The sequence below is a fragment of the Antedon mediterranea genome, chromosome 5 (genome assembly GCF_964355755.1).
Source record: "Antedon mediterranea chromosome 5, ecAntMedi1.1, whole genome shotgun sequence".
In the NCBI taxonomy this organism is placed as follows: domain Eukaryota; kingdom Metazoa; phylum Echinodermata; class Crinoidea; order Comatulida; family Antedonidae; genus Antedon; species Antedon mediterranea.
Window position 1 is genome coordinate 8,864,441 of NC_092674.1, and position 23,628 is coordinate 8,888,068.

General features: G+C 32.8%; 1 protein-coding gene across 5 annotated transcripts; it reads right to left on the reverse strand.

The window, feature by feature from the left end:
* Positions 1–645: 645 nt before the first annotated feature.
* On the reverse strand, positions 646–19,532 carry LOC140048647 (uncharacterized). 5 transcript variants are annotated; one of them, XM_072093413.1, is made up of 27 exons: positions 19,477–19,532; positions 18,720–18,955; positions 17,671–17,732; positions 17,383–17,518; positions 16,795–16,930; positions 16,086–16,170; positions 15,716–15,798; positions 14,940–15,039; positions 14,702–14,806; positions 14,447–14,550; positions 13,991–14,192; positions 13,695–13,803; positions 13,156–13,295; positions 12,900–13,053; positions 12,543–12,631; positions 12,203–12,313; positions 11,704–11,864; positions 11,294–11,393; positions 10,800–10,964; positions 10,274–10,393; positions 5,168–5,258; positions 4,453–4,583; positions 3,699–3,920; positions 2,925–3,010; positions 2,568–2,781; positions 2,318–2,430; positions 646–1,030 (listed from the first exon to the last, which is right to left on the reverse strand). In XM_072093413.1, exons 2-26 carry the CDS (start codon positions 18,874–18,876, stop codon positions 2,362–2,364), a joined length of 3,132 nt encoding a protein of 1,043 aa, XP_071949514.1. In that variant the 5' UTR covers positions 18,877–18,955; positions 19,477–19,532; the 3' UTR covers positions 646–1,030; positions 2,318–2,361. The 5 variants fall into 5 exon arrangements, with proteins under 5 accessions (XP_071949514.1, XP_071949513.1, XP_071949515.1 ...); XM_072093412.1 differs by having other exon boundaries at positions 646–1,879; XM_072093414.1 differs by having other exon boundaries at positions 646–2,430; positions 14,447–14,549; positions 14,707–14,806.
* Positions 19,533–23,628: the final 4,096 nt, after the last annotated feature.

The window sequence follows — 23,628 nt, forward strand, 5'->3', positions numbered from 1 at the left end:
TAAAAGAAAGGTGTTCTCAATAGAGGGAGTGTATGTTAGAAAAAGAGTTGGACTCAGGAGACAAGTGTCCCTCAGGAAAGAAGTGTACTTGCACAGTAGAGTTGAGTTTGAAGAGATGGATGCTTGAAAGAGGTGTGCTTAAGAAAGAGGTGTACTTGGGAGAGAAGTAACGTTCTTGAGAGGGGTTAACTCAGGGAGAGTGTACTTGGGAAAGAATTGAAATGTGACAGAGGCATATAAAAATGCTGAGGTTTTTAACGTATATTACTAATACCTGTTTGGTAGAGGCTACATAGACATTGTAGGCATATTTAAACCACACTTTGGATTAGAAATCAACATTTCACAAACATCTACTAAAGCGAATAATAATTCTTTTTTTATTTTCATCATCATCTGTATTGCAACATTTCCAACAGTCTGTCATATTACTATATACAGCTACAAACAATATTATATACAGTATTTTATTATTCTTACTATCATTTCACATGATATTTCTATTTCTACATAAAACACTTAAACAATATTTATTATAAAATACTGTAATATATTATTGCTACACTTACAATAACCTTCAAACAATCAATGTCAGTTGTGTTTGTCTGCATATAAAACCTATAAATATTAAGTGCTTTTTAAACAACTGAGGTAGATGAGGAAATGTACACAGAATTTTAGGGTCTGGCTCGGTAGACTTTTATTTTACGTTATTAGTATTCCTTTACGGGTGCCACTAGTGAGAAGAGTTTGGGCGGTGAGTGGCCAAGCAGTTAAAACAGTGGAACCATAATACCTTGCTATATTAACATCAGCAAGGGTTCGCTCGCTCCATGGTTCTGGTGGTAGAACGAGTCTTCTTGGATAAAGACTATAAACCGTAGGTCCAGTGTACACATCTGGCTTATGTGCACCTAGTACATCTTTCGAGACGAGTAGGGGTTACCCCGGTGTACTAGTATACACACAGCCACTGTCACTCATCAAGAGGGCCCCTTGATTGTCAGCATACGCTGTTTAGTGTCACCCTCTAAAATTAAGGTGTAATAAAATAAAATAAATAATTAGAGTTTGGGGGCCTGATTTGTGTATTGAAATAAAGGGGAACGTCTGATCTAAATTCCGCCTCTGTGCTTACATACATTTATATACATGTGACCAACAACTTAATGCCACATCTAAAGGACAAGCCTATGAGAGTAAAGCATCTTGACAAAGGATACAAACACACACACAGGCTCGAACTCCTGCCTTCATGCAAGTTGATGATACCTCATCGTTCTCTTATAAATGTACTTAAATGAACTCATTTACCGTAATCAATACAAAAACATTTCCAGGATTTGATCTTACAAATAAGTACAAAAGTGTAATTTATGAATTTAAGGAGTAGTGTACAATTCAAAACTAATATTTTGATTTCCTGGAGAAGGACTTAGTAGACGTAATGACACTGATTACTACATCCTTATATTTTAATGGCAACATTAATTTTTCTAGGTCTGCCTCTGATTTTATTCTTAGTAACCAATCTATTTCTATAAAACATATTTTCTTTGTTTTATAGCAATCCGTCTTGAATGAATTTTAAGCATTAATTGGCATTCCAATTATAAGGCAGGAAATTCACGGCAGTTTCAGCAACATGGTAGTATTAGTTCATGGTGACCGCAACATAAATCTAAAATACGTTTTTTTCATCATTCTATTTTTGAAATTCCAATTACATTTCAGGAAATGTGCAACTGTGATTCCTGAAAAATGTGTAACTTCCAGTTGACCCTTATACTCTGCAATCTGTCTAGTTTCAAAATGTAGTAACTATGTCTCTACTTTTATCTCAACTTTATAATGCAGGCTGTCAAGGTAGATGTTGGCCCTAGTGAGAGATTATGATCATTAACAATGGCATCTCTCAGGCTCTCAAAGTAGATGTTGGCCCTATCTAGTGGGAGTGCGAGAGGCATGATGACTGGCCAAACAATGGCATCTCTCAGGTTGTCAAAATACATGTTGGCCCTATCTAGTGGGAGTGTAAGAGGCACGATGATTGGCCAAAACAACAGCATCTCTCAGGTTGTCAAAATACATGTTGGCTCTATCTAGTGGGAGTGTGAGAAATGGCTAAAGAAAGCCAGTGTTCACATACCGGTAGGGCTAAGGCAAGGTGACTGGACAAAACAATGGCATGATCATCTAAGTTGAGCTGAATATGCTAGTTCTGGTTAAACATGTACATCCAAGTTTAACTGATTGAAAAACAAAAATTTGCCACGCAAACCTTTAAAATCATATAGTAAAATTGCAACTTAGTCACCTCATTTGTCTTCTAACTGGTGCACTTCATTACTTAATGACTCCTCAACTCGCCACTTCATTGGGTGGCTCTGAATCTTTGGGTTCATCTTGTTTTGCAGTCTCTTGTTTATTCTAAAAACAGAATTACAAAATGATTTTTGTTTGTAAATTTAATCAAAAAACATGTCACGTCATTAATATTAAATTTGAAAAGAACGATAAATGAAAAACAACTTTTGAAGAGCTGAATAAAAGTAGGACATTTCTACCTGATCTATCAGATAAAAAGGATGCGAGCGATCTATTTTTTGATACTCAGCCATCAGATCGTTGCCAAATTCTCCATCTGTCAATTGAATAGCACTGTCAACAAGTTGCAGAACAAGACGTCTGAAGTAGGCAGTGGTGTGGCGATTATCTTGACCATCAAGTAAATCACGACTTGACCATGACCAGGTGTTGGAGGCCACTTTATTTTTCATCCTAAAATAAAAATAATTATAAGCAACTTAAGTATCTTCTTAAATCAACAGGCCATCTTCTCTAAATACATTACCTCCTTTTTCTGCCTCTAATCATAAATCTATTAATGAAGAGAATGATATAAAATGTAATTAGTGTCTCACCAAGCTTTGTGTGTAGCATACATTTCACGTCTGTTTTCCTCTGTGTTCTTGTCTGCTATGTCAATAATTTTAATACCTGACTGTTTCTATAAAAACAACATAGTTAAATAATGAATTAGTAACGCTTTAAAAAACCCAAAAAATTAGCGAAAATAATCTGCTACAGTTTCGCTGAAGAAGCTGTCTGAGAAGGACAGCGAAACTGTCAAGCAGGTTAGTTTCGCTAATTTTTGGGGGTTTTTTTCGAAAAGAATTACTAACTCATAAATATCCAAAACCAGATGAACATTTTTAATCATAGTTAAGAATTACAATTTATTTTTAACTTTATTAGAAAGGTATGGCGCATCGGTACAAGATATTGGACTAGCACGTGATAGGCATGGGTGGAGACCTGTCTGTGCAATATTGTTTGTATCCTTCTGTAAGACACTTTACTCTCATTCTCTCTTTGGATGGGATGTAAAGCCATTAGTCCTGTGTATGTACATACATGAACAACAAAGGTCTTTTTCAATATTTGAAGTTTATAATTGATAAAATATTTCCTACATTTAGTCTCACTTTTTGAGACCATCATATAATCTGTTCAATTCAATTTATTTTGGATTTCACAATACAAACAACAACACATACATCACAATGCTAGACTCCAACAGCGAACTCAATCGCTATGCCTATATTCACACTAAGGGTATAACACTGAATTTTCCTTGACTTATATTTATAGACAAACAGACAGACTGACCAAAACCAGACTGTAATAATACATACATTGCTGTAGTTAATGATTATCATTCTCCCCTGCGTACATGCTACATCCACCATTGACTGGTCTTCAATTGTTAAGTGCTTTGGACTGATGGTCAGTCCGTTGGCTGGTAGCGCACTTGTTTGCACGACAAGGGCGCCAGAATCCACTGAGTACACATGCAGAAAATCAAGTACCTTCACAATTAGGTATTCAGATCCAGTAACATTGTATGCTCTAGAAATCTGGTAAAAATAAAGTAAATTACTCAATTAGACAAAATTTAATATTCAAAAATGAAATACATTTCAAATTGCATTTCTGGTTTAAATAGTGATGGGTCAGATACAAAGAATATCCTGCAACTATTTGTTTTACATTTTTAGGCAGACTAGATCTGTATGCAGTAAATTCATGGTTTAATTGAAGCGATTGGTTGGCTAAAATGTTATTCAGATGGTTTAAAATATACTGTAAACTCAATGTAACGATTGGAAACTATTAAGAGGATACTTTTTGTTAATGTTTTAACAGTATGATAAACCTCTAGGGGACATCCCTATTATTTGGACATTTACAGACGGGAAACACGTTTTAACACTGAGGTCAACCTCTATTCAGGCTGCTAAATATTATCACCAAAAGGAAATTGTATCATGCTTATATATGCAGATGCTTTGACGTACTCTTGATACTAGACCAGAGTCTGGACTCTATAGAAATTATTGACTTAAGAGTAACCATTTTACAGAGCCATCAGCAACAACGTTAATTTACCTGGAAACTACATACACCTTTATCCATACACCTGGTAAACTCCAGTTGAGACAGACTGAATTGTATGTTGATTCTGTAAGGTCTCACCTTCATTTCTGGTACATCGATAAACACAAAGCTAATGTGAGCACCTGAAATGGATTGTTGTATTGTGTAAAAAAAAAATGTGTAAACTCAACTGTGTCAACAAAAGTGCTCCGAACTGAACGCAACTGATATGCACAAAAAAAAATTTCAGTTGCTTATGTTCTATTTTTCAGGAACTGAAAGGAACTCAATGCAAATTTTTACAACTCAATCGCATTCAGTTCAATGTCGACATAAGCGCTCCCACACTGGTTCCTTTCAGTTCCGTTGAGTTCCGTTCAGTTGCTCAAAATTTCGACATAAGCGCTCTCGTGCAACTAGTTTCTTTCAGTTGAGTTCCATGTCGACTTAAAGGCACCTTAAGTGATTCAAATATCGTATATTCACTGTTATATCAAGATTTAAAAAGCATTAAAAACCAACCCCTCTTATTTTTCACGGGCCGACACTTATGGCGTTTGCGTTGGTACATTTCCCCCCTTAAGTTAAATGGAAAGGTCCCAAAACAAATTTCTTGAAAACATCCCAGCACAGCAATTCTCTGGTGTTACACAATTCAAACATACCTGTGTGTTGGATGGCAATTTAGCTAATAAAAGTAAATACTGGTTTATAATTATAAAGATACCTTTAGGTGGACATTGTTTGAATAGTAACATGAAAGCAAGCAGATTTCCATCAGAAGACAGTTTACACTCCAACATAGCTGAATATCCATTCTGTAAATAATATTTAAGAAAAATATAAGTATTATTATTATGTTAATTTTTTCAAATTTATTTCATTTCATTTATTTGTTTGACAAAAAACGTCTTGGCTTCTCAGAGACAATGAGCCTCAATAGCTCGTAAGCGGAAAATCCCAGATATAGCATGTTTAACAATTAGCACGTTTAACACCCGATTATCCAAAAGCGCCAAATTACATATAATTACTATAAAAGATGGCTTTTTAAAACTTTGATGGAAGGTGCACCTTAAATTGAATTAGGAAGATTGTTCCACAGTTTAGGAGCTGCAACTGCAAAAGGTTCGATCACCATAGGTCTTCAGGCAACTAGGTGGAACAAAAAGTATAGATGTACTAGTAGTTGAGATCTTTTACAGACTGAAGACGTTCATATAATTAGGGTGGAAATATTTGATGGCGATTGGTCATGAAGTGATTTATATGTAATTAACATGGTAAATATGGTCGATTGTGTGTGTTTGTATATTGGTTAGTCAGCAGGATTATTCAAAAAGTTATTTCCCGATTTTTATAAGATTTTAAAGGATGGTTTCATAGCTGTATGAAACCAAATCAATCAAATCAAAATATTCGTTTTGAATTGTACACCACTCCTTAAATTTAGTAATTACAGTTTAAGACTCACTTATGAGAATTAATCCTAGAAATGTTTTTATGTATTGATTACGGTAAATGAGTTAATTTAAGTACATTTATGAGAGATCGATGAGGTATCATCAACCGCTTGGCCACTCACCGCCCAAACTCTTTTCACTATTGGCTTGTGAATTCCTTCTAAAAGAATACTAATATTGTGAAATATAAGTCTACCGAGCCAGATCCTGAAATTCTGTGTACTTTTCCTCATCTACCTCAGTTTTTTTTAAAAGCACTCAATATTTATAGGTTTTATGAGCCATTGTCTGTAAGAATCAAAGAAATATCAAAAAAAGTGGCAGACTCAAAAAAATGGATTTCTTTCAAATTTTGCACATGGCTATATATGTGTTGAGAGAAATCAAATATGAAGTATTTTTTATTTCACACGTATATTTCCATGGCAACGGCCAAATTTGTGTTTTTGACAAATTTTGTCCTTTTTTAAGGTTTTTTAAAATGGATATTGGTACTACTTTGATGAACGATATTTTTGTGTTGTTCATTTAATTATAAAAAATAATTAGTGTATGCATAATAACAATGCATTGTGTACCTGTTTCAAATCTTTTTATTTTTTTTTATTTTATACTTTGGGAGATACCATTTATTTAAAAAGGGGTGTTTTTCACTTTTTTTAAATTGTTCAATGCAACTAAACTTTACTTCACCATAACGCCCAAAGTGGTGTATTTTTTTAGCTGATTTATTACAAATAGGTAGTTCTAATGTTTAATAATTGATTTCTAAAATAAAATACTGGGGTAAATTTAAAATCTACAAGCAGTGTTGCGAGAAACATAGGCATTTTTATAAAAAAAAAACATGGTATATTAGTAAAAACATTTTATTTTCTTTGATTATTTGATTTGAAACTCATTGTTCAGAAAAATTCTTAATGTTTTATATAGTTCTAGTTGTGTTGTGAGAAAAAAAATTAATTTTTAATTATAGATTCTGTAATTCCCAGTTTTAATGTCATTTTATAGGTTATATCCTCTGGAAATTTGAATAAATTATCAGATCGTTGTGAATTTTAATCTTTGCAACAGATTACTCCTCTCTTATTTTGAAGCTCCTCTTTCATTTGTTTACTTCTTTTATTTGCTAACCTAAGCAGATCCCACATGCCCATCCACCACCACTTTCGACTATCACCCCTCTCCCCCCCCCCCACCCCGACTATAACCACAAAAAGATAAACTGCAACACTTTGGTCGATCATCCACTATAGAGTGTCAAATGCATGCATTCAAGCACCACCCACACTGCCGCTACCATCGCCCCAATGAATAGACGGATTCAAACTCCTCCATCCCACTCCATCCCACCCCTCCCCCTTTCTCCAAGCCCCCACCCACCCCAAGTTAAAAATTGCAATGCAAAAGATAGGACATAAAGTTAAGTTTTTAGACCCTCGCCTTCAACCATCTAACTATTTAAAAGTCCTTGATCCACCACTTTCCCCTCCCCAAAATAGAACCAATCAAAAGTCAATGATATACTCAGGTATGTTAATGCTACATAACAAATATTGAAGCCCTGATTTGAAATTTCATTTCATTTAAGGTCAGCATGTAAAATATCACACTTTATTATTAAATATTGGTTTTAAATTCTATATTTTTTTTACTGTGATGGTTGGATTCATTATTAATTATTAATTAATAATTATCTGATAATTATTTCATTTCCCTTAGTTATGCATAGCAACAGTTACTATGGTAACTAAAAATGAGATATTCTTTAGATTTTGCATATTTATCTCATACAAATTTAAATTTGTAGATTATTAGCAGGCATGCCTTATTTGCATTTTCAAATTACCGTTTCACAAGGTCATATTCGTAAGCACTTTCTTCTGTGATTATTTTTATTCATGAAAACCCCATATTTTATTTACAGCGGCCACCTCCCTTAACGGACGCACTTTGAAAAGCCTGTTTGTTCTTCCTATCTAATTAGTGCATTTGGTACTTACCGTAAGCAGCTGCGGGCACCTTTTTATACTAAAAATGAGATTTTTTGTAAGCGGCCAATCGAAAAATGTGATACTTATTGCATGGACCTATGAATTAGAGGTGCATGTTTATTGTATTTCTTTATATATTAGCTTTATTTTGAAGAGGTTTTAAAAACATTACTGTGAAGAGATGAGAAAACTACACAGATTTTGACCGACCATTTTTCATATGATAAAAGTTTTTAAAATTTGTCTGAAAATGCTAAAAAATACTAAACCACCTGATTATAAATAATAATAGGCCTACAATTAGCTGGAAAATTGAGACGCTCGTTTCGTTAAGAATATCGTATATAGCCATAATAAGTGATTTTGGCCCTTTATCGGCAGAACCTCCCGTAAGGGGTCACCGCCCGTAAGCGGCCACTTTTCCAGGTCCCGAGGGTGGCCACTTACGGGAGGTTCAACTGTATTTAAAAAAACAATTATCCTTAGTTACGCATAGAAACAGGTTCTAAGATAACATAAATAATACATTTTGACATAACTTGACCCAACAAATGACCCTTTCACAAGGTCAGACATTTTCTGTGATTCAGTAGATAAGTAAATATGGGAAGTTAGTAAAGCTATGTATTCAATTGTTTGTAGTCATGAAACCCCATATTAAAAATATTGTACTTAGTTACGTATAGAAACAGTTGCTACAATACACTATAGGTAAAACGTTGATGTCATTTTACCTCAATATGTAAATTTTTTTTTTTTTCATGAAACTCCATATTTAAATATCATTTGTTACGTAAACAGGTTTAAGATAACACTAAACGCTTTTTTACCTTTATTCAGATTTGTCAAGACTTTCTTTCTGAGATTATTAGGATTCAGTATTTAAAGTAAATTTGGCAAAAAGTAGAAATGTAAAACTATGTAGAAAAAATGTTTTGTATTTATGAAAAACCCCTTATTTTTTTTAAATGTTCGCATAGAAACAGTTACTATGGTAAAATGTTGACCTCAAAATGAATGAATTTACAAGGTCAAGTTTGTCATTAATGGAATGCAGTAGAAGTCAAATTGGGAAAAATTACAAATGCAATCAATTCTTTGTATTTATAAAAACGCCATTTTTTACGTTTTTTTTTTAAATTACTTTCCTTAGTTACACATAGAAATGGTTGCTAAGGTAACACTATAGGTAAAATATAAAAATTTTTGAGAATTGTTATGAACTATCTTGTAAATTTTGATCAAACATTAATAGTTGTAGTAAAGTGGGGACCTGTCCTGTTTTGCATTCTGACCCCTTTTGACCTCAAATGACCTATTTACAAGGTCAGATTTTTTGGGAGGTCTTTGTATCTCTTTACACAAAATAGATTTAAAAATTTATAAAAACCATTGACTCAATTATTTCCAAGTTTAACATTATTTTCCATCAACTAAATATTTTAATGCAAAATACTGTTTTTCTGGCAATTAATTGAAATAAACCTGGCAACACATTCTCCTATTTTATCTAAACTATTCGTATGACTCTAGTAGCATTATGACAAGCCATATATACATTTTATTATTGAATTAGCCATATTTAAATTGTGTTTCATGTGTTTTGTTTGTTGATATTTTGTTATATTTTTTGTATTTTTCGTATTTTCCTGGCAACACAAAACCTATGTACGAAATTTACCCCAGTGTTTTTTTCGTGATTATTGTTGACAAACCTATTGACTATCAAATTAAAAAACCTCATTGATTTAAAAACACCACTTTGGAAGTTATAGGTACGTTTATGAGGTATACTTTTATAAAAAAAATATTTTTTAAAAACACCCCTTTTTAAAATAATAGTATCAACCAAACTCCATTTTGTAATTTATTTTTTTTCTACATTAAATGGAACTCAATACATGTTGTTTACACTGCTATAAACAAAAACTGTATACTGTAAGTATTTTTGGTTAGAATAAGTATACAAGTTTGTACTTTTTCACTATAGAAAATCTGTGAAAAATGGCAAAAACATCAAAATTTGGATAATTGACCGTTGTCATGGCAACGGAGGCTAAAAATTAAAATGAATGTTGTAGATATGCTTTTTATTGAAATGTCTATTCATGGTAAAAATTTGAGAGAAATCCATTTTTTTACATCTGCCACCAAATCTTTGATTTTTACAGACAATGGCTCTTATATGCAGACAAACAAAACTGACATTGATTGTTTGAAGGTTATTGTCATTAAATTTTCATATGCCTAGGCGAATGTTTGCGTCCTCTATGAGAGCCCTTCTAGTTTGCTATTCAATTATTTACTACAGTTGACTCTTTGAATACTGGATTGGACACATACACTACGAAGGAAAGGAAAAAGTTGTTTAATTACCGCTTTTTCTTTAAACTTGACTTTAGTGTAGGACAAAAGCAGACTATTCATGGTATCTCTAACAACAACGTGAAAGTCACATCCATCAGGTGGTACCTCTTGAGGGCGCCAAATTTCAGTCTGTGAAATAATTAGAAGAGAAAAAGGCCAAATGCATTTGACCAGCTCATGATTACACATCTGTGAATATTATTCAACAACATTTTTTTTCAATTTTTACTTTTTTTGTCCCCCTGAAAAAAATAATTCACAAACAGATTTTGGTTGAATGTATGTTAATGCCACATAATAGTTATTCACTTTGACCAAAAATTTGATTGAAAAAAAAAATATTTACCTGAAAAAAACTGTAATTTAAAGCAAAACTTATCCAAAATTGCTGCCAGCCAATGGGTTTTATTTTGGCATTTTATAAGTGAAAACTACAAAATGGCCTATTCAAAGTCTGATTTAATTAAACTTTATTTTTCATGTTTTTGGGGGACAATACATCTTTAAAAAACAAAACATTTGATATTAGTATTACCAGAGTTCCTTCATCATCATCTCTTTTCCTATGCCAACCAACAGTTCGTAATTTCAACCATGTAACTTCTTTTTGCGTTTGCTTTCTATCCTCTTTCAGTTTCTCTGATAACGCTTTTTTTGTCGCTCTCTTCTTACTTTTATATGCGTTCTCAGTAAATACGACCTATCATAAGAAATAATTACATGACATTGTCAGAAACAACATATCTATTTTACTATATATTGTTTAGTACTAAATCATAATGTGGAAACTTAGTGTGGAAACATAATATGTTGTTTATTGGGGAGCCAATGGGGTGAATATATCTTTATTTTATATTTTTTTGTTCTACTTTTACTTAACAATAAACGTTATTGAAGAAACCATTACACACTTTTATGGTATTGACCTTTCAATGTTCTTCCAAATAAACATTTTTTAAATGCAGTATTCAAGATATTAGACGAATGAATGACTACTTTGACAGCCATACCAAAGGATCAAAATCTCACCTGTGGCTCTTGATCTTCAACTGCCACAAAGGTCTTCTCATCCATCACAAGACGGTAACGATTTAACGGCTCAAACCATCCAAAATGACTTAATTGCATTCTGCAATTGAAAATAAACTTATTATAGGTAAACTTAATAATTTAGGCTTAACAATTGAAGTAAAATACATGTCTATAAAAAGAAAAAAGAAAGACTTTGTTGACGAATAACATTTTAGTAAGTAGAGACTAGATCGCAGAGGCCTTCTATAGAGTATAAGGATGTATTAATTGTGAAATAAATGCTAGCGAGGAATTATGAAGGAATTTAAGAGCAAATTCTTAAGTGATTCCTACCGTTTTTAGCTTCCACGCAGCTCAAATTTTAAGTCACAGAATTTATTTAATATTCATATTATAATCATTCTTACTTGTTATACTTCCAGATGTTGATATAACCCTTTGCATCCACTGACAAGAGGTTACCACAGTTACCAACACAGCCCAGGAGAACCAATGGATGTTCATGGCAACGAAATAAAGCAGCTGGGATATCCTGGCTAATATAATTTGGCTGATGTTGCAGATTAATCTAGCAACAAAGACAAAAATAAATAATGGTATACTAAATTGGAAACCAGACAATAAATCTTCAAATATAGATATCCTGTATGGAAATACATATCATAGGTATGCAAATATATATGTGTATGCAAATATATATCAAATTTATAAATGTATATACCTGTATCCAAATAAATGCAAATATATACCTGTATGCAAATGAATATTGCATATATGCAAATATATACCTGTATGCAAATGAATATTGTATATATGTATTATAAAAACACATGTGTACAAATACTGATAAAAAATTTAGCATTTTTTTCAAGAGGTTTCTGATTCTGTTCAAATTCATATATTTACCTTAGGAAAAGTGTTGACCTCTGATGACATTTCGTCAGATGCTGCAGCAATCAAAGGTTCAATATTGCATTTCAAAATGTCACCATTATCAAATCCAACGAGAAACTCATTCTGCAAAAAAAATATATTTTCTGTTATTCATTTTATATTACTGTAGAACACCCTATGGTGTCTCATCAATAGCCTTAGTGGTAAAACATATATTTCTCCTGTTTGTTTCACAGGAAAATGTCCCGTTAATAGGAGTTTTTCGTGGATAATTTTCTACTGTAGTAGTATGTTTTGAGCATATGAAGATTGCAAAGGTTTTTTTAATTGAGTAGAGATGATTGTTACCTACTTGAGTGCCTAGTAATGTGTGACTTGGGTAAAAACAAGACAGACTGGGCCCAAGTGTAGCGGTCTTAGTCCCACCTTCAGCAAGAGGACCTGTAAGTATTTAAAAAAAGCAGAAAAAAGGTTTATAAAACAGAGCATTGTCCAATAGTATTGTGGTTGCTGTTTTATCACAGTGACTCCCTTTCCATATCTTTATCTTTATTGAAGACATTTTTATGACAAATAAAAGGTTGGTTCTAAACATCTTGTAACCCATCTAACGTAAGCAAAACTTTCCCAGACGTATGTTTTCAAGAAGTTCTAAAGTTTTTATCACATAATTTATATTTGTTGTGTATAAAAGATAAACAAATGTTACCTTGCTTAAACTTGTAATCATTGGGTGCCAGTCGTGCATAGAGCGTCATCTGATGAGGAAGGGTATTTGTACGGCCTGCAGAGACTTCAAAGTCTTTAATATCTCTTTTAGTAGCAACCCCTCCCGATGTCATTGACCATATATGGAGTGAACCCTAGATAAGAAAATATAAAGACAAGTAATAGTACAAAAAAATAACATGGTAATCGGTTATCATAATTATCCATTAGTTGCAATAATTTGTAGGCCTACATACCGATTCATTAATGGATATTAATCTTGAAGCATCCCAACTCCATTTGAGACTAATAATAGGATCACTGTAAATGCTGTCATTGCCTATTAGTCTTACAAGATTTATAGGGCTTGTCCATAAATCATACACTAATATATCACCTATTACAAAAATAAAAAATAAAGTACCGTATACATTACTTCAACACACCCATATAGATACAAAAAAACTGCACATACTGAAATAAACTGCACACTGAAACGAAATTCACATACAGAAATCAAATTCACAAATTAAAAGCAACTTCACACACTGAAAACAAATTCACACATTGAAAGCAACTTTACACACTGAAATAAACTTCACACATTGAAATAAACTGCACACACTGAAATAAACTGCACACTCTGAAATAAACTACATATACTGAAATAAACTGCACACTGAAATCAAATTCACATACTGAAATCAACTGCACGCATTGAAATCTGCTGCACACATTGAATTCAATTTCACACCATAAAAAACTACTCACAAAAAGCAAGAATGGTTAGGCTTACCATGGGAATAACCAAAAGCTAGTAAACGATGATCAGGTGATAGTGATGACATCTCAACGCCTTTAGATCTGCGAACAATTTTTATCTCATCCAACATAGGATACATTTTCTTTAAAAACAAAATTGATTATCACAACATAATAAAAATAAACTGTTTCATTTTCCAATTTAAATTATATCACTCTATTTTTAGCAATCTAGTACTAGTATTGTTGTAAAAAATCCAGTGATGTTTGTAAAAACAATTATTTAGTCTATAGTTTAAAATAGCAGCAAAATTCAAGATTTTAGTCTACCTTCCAATATGCTAGTTCTTTTGTCCTAAAGATCCTCATGGCAGCAGGGTGTTCTTCATTCCTTTTCTCTTGCAGAACATCAGCATCTTGGAAGTGGAGAACTTTGATGTCATCATCAATGTCTTCACCAGACATGCCACTGACTTTATCCGCTTCTTCTGAAGTTGATGTCAGTTTTTGTGAATGAACCCAGATGTTATCTCTGAAAGGTTTAGAAACATGTCTTTAAGAATGTCTTTAAGAATAATTAAAATTTCTTCTAAATACCTATATATACTGAAACAAAATAAAGTAACACATATTTACAGTTTAAATAAACACACATAGAATTTTAAAGAGAACAAATGGATTTTGATTTTATTTTTTTACAAATCTGTTTTTTATAACTCAAATGAAACAGTCCTATTAGATTCCATTAAGATGGAGTCAAATGTATTCAAACAAATTAATAAATACCTTTTCTTTTGTCTTTCTTTCACCATTTGATGATATGTTCCTGTAACTAGCGAGTATGCAGGGTCATTTTCCTCTCGACCTTCTTTCTTCTTGGTTGCTATGGCCTTCAAAAAATTATAACAAAAAAAATGTAATAATCATTTTACTCTGAAAGTGTCTGTACAACAGAAATTTGTCCCTTAAATACAGCACACAATCAATCATTTGTTGACAATAAGTTGAAAATGGATAGGTAGGTGACAAAACAAGACTAACACTTTCTTCAGCTGAATTGATCACCAATAATTGTGTCATTGCCCTGATGCACATCTCAGTGCTTAGATATTCCTCCGTAATTTCTAGGCTTAGCTTTGCAGAAACCTAGATAAATAAGTAATACAATTCTTTAATTGGTTAGAATCTGGATCAATTAAGGTAAGTAATTTAAATGGCAAAAGTTCTTTAAAAAAACCCTTATACAGTATCTATTTTAAATGACGGGTATTGGGCTTACCTCTAGAATAATTTCTTCCATCATTAAATGGCAAATCTTCTCTTTAGTAAGTTGTTCCTTGTGTTCTTGAATTCTCTTCTCCTCGAGGTCTAAAACCCGACTAAATTACAACCGAATTAAGTTAAATTAATACATCTATCGATACAATGAATTAAAAGATGAAAGTGGTAAACGTTTCGATGCATTGTTCTGATACATCATACAATGCATCATTCTGACGCATAGTTCTGATGTATTGTTTTTATTCAGCATTCTGATGCATATTTCTGATGTAATAATGTCATTCTTATATAGTACTTAATGCATAGGGCCTCTAAGCACTTCACATTATTACTGCGGTTATGTTTGCATCAAACACATATGGAAATATACTCCCATAATGCTGCAGCCTCAGCACAGTTGTGTTTATACCAGGAATCCACTTGTACGTCTGGGTGGGGATAGGCAAACGTAAGTAAAATGTCTTGAGCATTTGATTTGAACTCATGATCAGTAGTCCAATGTCCTACAAACTGCGCCACATGCAGTCTGATGCATTAAGCTCTGTCCACAAACTTTATGTGACAACACGAATGTGATGTGCCCATATGGACATAATGATGTCATATCCCTACCATATTTAAGCATATCACTACCATATTTGGGCACATCACACTTCTTTGTCAAACTGGTGTAGACAGAACTTTAGTCCCATGTATTTTTCTGATGTATTATTTACATAGGTGACGATTGTTTGTATACATCTATTTGATACATAAATATCTTTAAAAGGATACATGGTGTTCAGTCTATCTTGCATCCATTTTTCAGGTTCAAAGAGCATGATGCCATCAGCAACTTCAACCAAAATATCACGGACCTGAAAAATGTCACCATTAAAAAGAAACTGCAAGCATTAAATGATGTTATCTGTTTGGTATTGCAGAAAGATCTTGGCTAGATGGCATTTAAATGTAAGGTGAAGAGCAGAGAATGAGAAGCATGTTTAGGTCAGGTAATTTATTAATTTGTTCTACCACCAGAACCATGGAGCAATGAGCCACAAACCCTTGTCGATGTTAAGACTATGTGATTATGGTTCCACTGTCTTAACCACTCGGCCCCTTACACTACTTCACCACAATTCCCCATCCTGATTCTCCTTACCATGTGGTAGGTCTGTGATTGGTGAGGTTCATATGTCCAGCCTTCTAAATGCTGAGGGTTTCTACGCATCTTTTCTACTTCACGTCTAAACAGTAAAATCAAATTCTAGATGAAGCGTGGTTCCCACTAGCGACGCAACACAAGGACGTAACGCAACGCAAGTGAATTGACCAATCACAAGCGATGGCTTATCCGCTTGTGATTGCTAACTGTCTATAACTTCGCTTGTCATTGGTTAAAATGCTTGCGTTGCGTTTACGTCCTTGCATTACGTTCTAGTGGGAACCAAGCTTAAATGGCAGTTTGCATTTAACATCAGACGTAGTCAAGAACAACTTTGATGAAGCTAATGCCAACATTGATGTCTGTAAGGGCCTCCTTATTTAGTAGAAGTAAGCAGTTTTTTAAACACAGATGAAAGCTAATGTTAATGTCCATGGCAGGATGGTATTTGTTTTTATCAAGTAATCATGTTAAATATGATACCACATACTTTCCATGGTCAACTAGACCTCAGAAAGTTCTCTTAGAGAAATCATTAATTTGAATGTATTTGTATTTGTACACAGTGGGCCTATCAATGCTGTGTTGTTTATTGTTACAGTACAACACTGCCTTTTGGACACTATTAAGGAGACACCGCTATTAAGGGGACACTTTCTAAGCTTGCTTAACTTTTTTCTGCAATTGATTATGTAAAATATAATACCGTCTTAGTTCAATGTCAGCTTGTAACTTTGGAATCTTTGCTTCTGTTCTGATAGCATACGCCTCCATTTCACTTGTTTCCATTGCAAGTGGTTCTTCAGCTAGCTTATACTGACCATTAGACTTCTCAATTGGATCTTAAACAAAGACAATATTTTATATTTATTATATCCACAAAAGATGAAAGAAAGGCTTATGTTTTAGTTTTTATATATTTTGCCAAGGATAACCATAAGCGAATTCATTCAGTATCCTTCTTAAAGGTGGCAATCCCATTCACAAGACAAATAAATACACAAGATGCTCTCTCTTATTACAATTCAATAGAATTAGTTGCACTTGAGCATTCATTTCAAGTTAACTTTTAAGCAACTGGTGTCCGAGAGTGCTGTATCGACATATGGAAAAGATTGTAACTTGTAGTTACAATTGCAAGTTGTTTAAGGAACCAGTGTGCTCGTACACTTATGCCGACATTGAACTGATCACAACTGGTCCCAGCTACCAGAATATCCATATACACACAGTTTTCAGTTTTATGTCAACAGAAAAATTTCAATCTAGCATGATTACATTAAAAAGTACAAACCTAAAATTGTGTAATTAGGAATTCTCCATCTGTCTTTTGAAGCCTGCATTTTATCCGTCTCATCCTGCAACCGTACCCTCTCTTCGTTTAGTTTCCCACGGTCTGTTCGGTAAATCGCAAGTTCATCTTTCAAGTCCTACATATTATTATATTAAAACAAATAAATTATTCCAATAGTTTTTTTAAAATATAATGTATGTATGTATGTATTTACTGATTTTAGCACACGCCACAATGAATCCTGCACACTATTGCGAATTTAAATGATTATAAAACTATAAACAAGACCTTCTTTCTTTTTGCGAGCACATCTTTCAGAACTGCTTCATTTTTCTTTCCAATTCCATTTCCTGTTGAAAGAAAAGAAGATAATACAGTAGAAACTTCCTTTGGGACACCTCTATTCAATGGACAACCCTATTCAATGGACAACCCTATTCAATGGACAACCCTATTCAATGGACAACCCTATTCAATGGACAACCCTATTCAATGGACAACCCTATTCAATGGACAACCCTATTCAATGGACAACACTATTCAATGGACAACACTATTCAATGGACAACCCTATTCAATGGACAACCCTATTCAATGGACAACCCTATTCAATGGACAACACTATTCAATGGACAACACTATTCAAGGGACAACCCTATTCAATGGACAACCCTATTCAATGGACAACCCTATTCAATGGACAACCCTATTCAATGGACAACCCTATTCAATGGACAACCCTATTCAATGGACCAACCCTATTCAATGGACCAACCCTATTCAATGGACAACCCTATTCAAGGGACAACCCTATTCAATGGACAACCCTATTCAATGGACAACCCTATTCAATGGACAACCCTATTCAATGGACAACACTATTCAAGGGACAACCCTATTCAAGGGACAACCCTATTCAATGGACAACCCTATTCAATGGACAACCCTATTCAATGGACAACCCTATTCAAGGGACAACCCTATTCAATGGACAACCCTATCAAGAGGACACTTGTGAAATGTATGATTCCCAATATATGTAACACTACAATTAACCATTATTCAGGTGACACCTCTCAACTTTGTTGGGTCTCAAAGGTGTCCCTTAATAGCGGTTAGTGGCGTAACGGCTATGAGTGCTCACTGGATAAACCCTGGAGCTTATGGTGGCCCCTGAGCAGTGTCCAGAGAAGAAAACAGGCATTAAAATATGTCTAAAAAGGCTAAAAACACCTGAGGCCTCCAGTGTTGGAGGGCAACTTAGGGTTCCTGAAACAGGGGCCTTAGCTTAGATCTCTACGTTACGCCACTGATAAAGGTCCAAATAAATTAATTACCATGATGGTTATTTGGAGTAGCTCTCCTATTGTCCAATATTTGAGGTTCTTTGTAACGATTCAATTCAGAGTTTGAAGTTTGTAGTCGGTGCAATAGCTGGGCTTGGTTCTGTAGCAGTTTATTGGCTGGAGACTGTGAGTAATGACTGGCACTCATAATTGCTGTCAGTGTACGTTGTCAAGTGGCTTGCAAAACTCTTTTCTAACTTACTGTTGTAGACATGTTCTAAATGTTTCTGAAATATATAAGCATTTTGTAAGTTAAGAAGTGTGTATAATATAAATTTTTAGGTAATTAACTTGTGAGACGCAAGTAATAAATGACTTTCCCTATAAAAGTAATAATTTGTATAGGCCTAGGACTTTGTATTCTCTGTAAATTGTTATTCGGGAAAATTTCGAGGTCTGTTGACTTGACCATATCATGTGGCATTCTCGAGCGAGCAAGTGTTGGAATGGGATTTTGGACACTTGACACAAGCAGAATAACCTAGCCTAGTAGCCCCTATGCCTAGTAGCCCTCTAGCCTAGTAAGTAGGGTAGCCGATGATCACTCCCTCCGACACTGGCTGGCTGGTGGTACAGACAGTATTCCCTGCTGGGCACAAGCCTAGCTAGGAGCCTTAGATGGATAGGCCTAGCCCTACACGGCTACACGCCTGCTATGCCTATCATTCAGTGTTATTAGACCTACATTAACTGTTTCAGTTTAAAGACTAAAATGTGTTAATTTATAAAATTTTCTACTGCAGACCACTTGTTTTTCTGGTTGATATGGACGCCGTGATTTTTCCAATACTCAGCAGTTGTTTGTTTTGTATGTTGTGATTTATCTAAACACCGCCCTCTATTTTGCATTTTATAATTTAAGGAGCTGGTGTGAAAACACAAAAAAACAAAAAAAAATCTGACAATATTACAGCAGTTTACAGTATTTGTTTATGTGTTAAATTACTAATTCTAAAATAATACAACTAAAACAATTACAAAATATTTATGGTTTGTTTTTTATTTTATTAATAATGTTTATTTCTGATATTAATTTCATACAATCTGGTCACAATCTTGTTAATGACAAGTTCTTTACAGCATCCAAAAATGTAATTATCTAATCAGACCTTAATTAGACAATTAAACAATTAACAATGTAAACATATACTTTGGGCAATGAGGTATGGGCCTTTATACATGACAGTGGAAGAGAACTATATCTTTAAAAAAAGAGATTTAACAAGATAAGCCAATATATTTATTGCTCAGTTTTCCCTTGTCTGTACCGCAAGTTTCTTGTACATAAAACGAAACAAATGATACACAATTTTGTTTATAATATTAAGAGAAGAGAAAATTAATGGCAGTGATTAGGAAAAATCAGGCCATGTACTATACAAATTTGGTATAGGCTTGGGTATTAGGAAGGGATGTGAAGAATAGAATATACTTAACTTATAATAATAACTTAAGTACAGTAATAATTACAAACAAATTTAATGATATTTTCGTATATGATAAATGATGACAAAATTGTTCTTTGGTGAAATCTGTTGATTTGATTTCTTTAATAAACTTGTCTGAAAAAATTCTTGAATAAAGAACAAATCAAATACTCGGTCTCAGATATAGTCTTTAAATTTCTAGAAAAACTAAACTTGTATTTATTGGCCAGTGGCCTAAGAGAAAAAGTTTGAGATTTTTGTATCGTAAACCATAAAATACCAGGCATTACAATAAGCATGGATATTTGAGTAAATTTTATGAAGAAAAATTCTAATATTAAAAAAAAAAAAAAATGGATATATAACATTGAATGCAGTGATTGTTTATTTTAAAGACGTATACAATTTCATATTTTTATGAATTTACATGTTTCTTTTATTAAAGCCAATTGGATACTAAAATTGGTGATCATTCCACCAATGACAAAATGTGGAAATGTCACATGATTACCGAGCGATCCAATTTGTGTATTGGATGATAAAAATCTTAAATATTAATGAATAAAGTTCGCTAACGAATTACATTTGCATAGGCATCATACATACATATATATTATTATTACCAATTTATACAGTCTTACATCTGTAAATTAAAAAAAAAAACACCAGGGGCAGATTCAGTACGGTATCATTTGGGTCGGTCACTCCCCCTTTTGACAGCTACAACTACATTATGAACTAATTTATATCTATATTTGACAGGTTATTAATATTCTTCGCTCCCGTTCTGGATCCGCCCCTGATCACAACCACTCAATCAATTTTATACGCCATTTTGATTCAGGAGAAATTCTGTTAAAATAAGTTTATTGATTACTTTGTGTTATAATTGTTAAAAGCATTCTTTTTTGTTTGTAAAATTGTAAAAGGGAACATTCTTATCTTAGAAATTTCTAAAATTAGTGAAATACTGATACTAGATAGTTATATTTTGATTCCAAAGTGTCTTAAATAACTGATTTAGATTTTGCATGGAAATGCATATATTTTACATCTCTCAAAAGGTGGCGTTAGTATTCCAGTCAAAAATACAAAGTTTAAGTAGACGTAACCCAGTGAAATGGTTAATCTGTAGAGTAATTTTCATACAATATGCACCAATACACCAGATCATGAATATGCGAATACCAATACTGTATCCCATATCATAAATTGAATCATCGGTACACCTGCTTCCCAGATAATTCATATTTAATTACCGATACACCTGCATTCCAGATCATGAATATTCAATGACCTATACACCTGCATTCCAGATCATTAATATTCAAATTCCGGTACACCTGCTTAGGCCTACCAGTTTATGAATATTCAGTTACCAGTAGGCCCACACTTGCACCACAGTTTATGAATATTTTAATAACAAAATACCTGCATCAGATCATGAATATTCAAATACCAGTTGACCAATCACATTTTAATGTTTTACATTTAATAATGAAATTTGTAAAACATTAAACAATCATACTAAAATTAGTCTTTTAAAGAATAAATTACATGTGTCTCTCACCTAAATATTTCAATAAGCCAATAAACTTAGCTTAAACATTTGAATAAACCAATCAAATTAATTCATAAATTTGAATAAGCCAATCAAATGAAGTCATACACTGTATGTACTAATCAAATAGTACATCTAAATTTGCAATCAAAATATTTAACAATTGTATGATCAAGATTTCAAATAGCTTTCTGATAAAATCTGTTAAGAGATTCACCAACAAATTATTTAAATAATGATTACTATGAATCAGAAGCTATATATATCCTACAAACAACATGGTCATCTATGAGAAAAATAAGTTTTTCTTGCTAAACTGTGTAAAACAATATGTAAACGTGAAAATCTATCTATTACCATTGTACTATAACTAGTGAAACACATTAAACATATTTGTTTATTAAAAATAAATTATATTATATTCTAAAATCAATTTTTTTTTCTCTTCCCATCTACTATTCACACACTCATCAGATACACGCAAAAAAAGAAACTATCGATGATAAATGATAAAAGTCTAAATAGACTTGATAAGTAAACTGTACAATTTTCAAGTTTGAAAGAAAGAGAATTCCCAGAATGCCATTGTGGGGAATTCCCAGAATGACATTATTGTGGGGAATTCCCGAAATGACAAGTTGGAAGCTACCATTACAATATAATATATATATTTTTGTTCAAATTTTTTTACATATAAAAATCCCAGTCAGATTTAGTAATTAATAATGCATTTCGACTTAACCTGAATAACTTCCGCTACAAATCACAAACATTTTGTTAAATTACAGACTTGTCATAATTTTTCATGTTAATTTTTGTTTCAATATAAGAGCCTCCCTACGTTAAATAAAATTGTTGTTCTGGTCATGTTATTACCAGTTTCTATTTTTAAGAAATTGCATTCCAATCTACTTAAGCTGGTTACTGTTGACTGGTGTGTGAGAGACAGTGTTGTGTTAAAGACAGATGATGAAGTATCTAGTATGGGCTTGAAGAATCACCAGCCACAACAAAATCCAAAAAGTCCCAACGATCATAATATATGATTAATTTCTGCTACTTGTACCTATACACTTACAGTAAATCGAGAGGTAAATGGAGAATTTATTTATTTTAATAATTTTTCTTCAAAAAAGATAGGCAGGTAAAAATTGTTTTGGGAAAACCAGATAGTAGACATTGGTTGCCCAAAGAGCAACTTAATGTCCAGCATTCTGCAAGCCCTGCTACTAGTATACAGGCATCAGATATTACTCTGGCAATGATAACAAAGTAACAGTAACCAAACTGAAATACTTAATATCTTCCATTCTTTTCTGAACAAAAATTAGTTAAAAAATAAGATAATAACTACAACTTGAATGTGATGAAATTTGAAATTGTTATCAAACTATCCTTTTAAACATACATTACTCGACGTGTTACAAATTAAATATATAGAGCTCTCAATAGCATTACTTTAAAACTCAACATTTTATATAAAATTTGGATGTAAATTTATAATTGTTATGCAATCTGCTGCAATTTTTTTTGCATTCCAAACTTTGTATTTACGTACATTTATCATGACTGTAGATGAGCAGAGTTGTAATATATAATATTCATGGTTTTTAATATTAATTTTTTTTATTAAAATCATTTTTTATATTTATGTTCAATTCTTGCTTTGTTTCTCAATCAAATAAATTATAATTTTAATTCAAGCACCAAATAATATGAAGAATATTAAATTAATACGTATATGTAAAGCTATAGAGGGCTCCATTTTATAATCCAATTCATGGTAAATGAGTAACAAATCATAATTAGCAAATTTTAATTAGGTAAAAAATCTTTGAATTACTTTCAATAATTCAATTAATTATTGATTATATTTATATTATCAAAACTTATTTAGATATTTTGTCTTTGT

Coding starts and splice junctions, on each gene's coding strand:
- LOC140048647 (XM_072093413.1), bottom strand. CDS start 18,876: ATGAGTGCCAGTCATTACTCACAGTCTCCAGCCAATAAACTGCTACAG. Junction 13,296..13,694: donor AGCTTTTGGTTATTCCCATG/GTAAGCCTAACC, acceptor TTTTTGTAATAG/GTGATATATTAGTGTATGAT. Junction 11,865..12,202: donor AGGTCAACACTTTTCCTAAG/GTAAATATATGA, acceptor CTTTGTTGCTAG/ATTAATCTGCAACATCAGCC.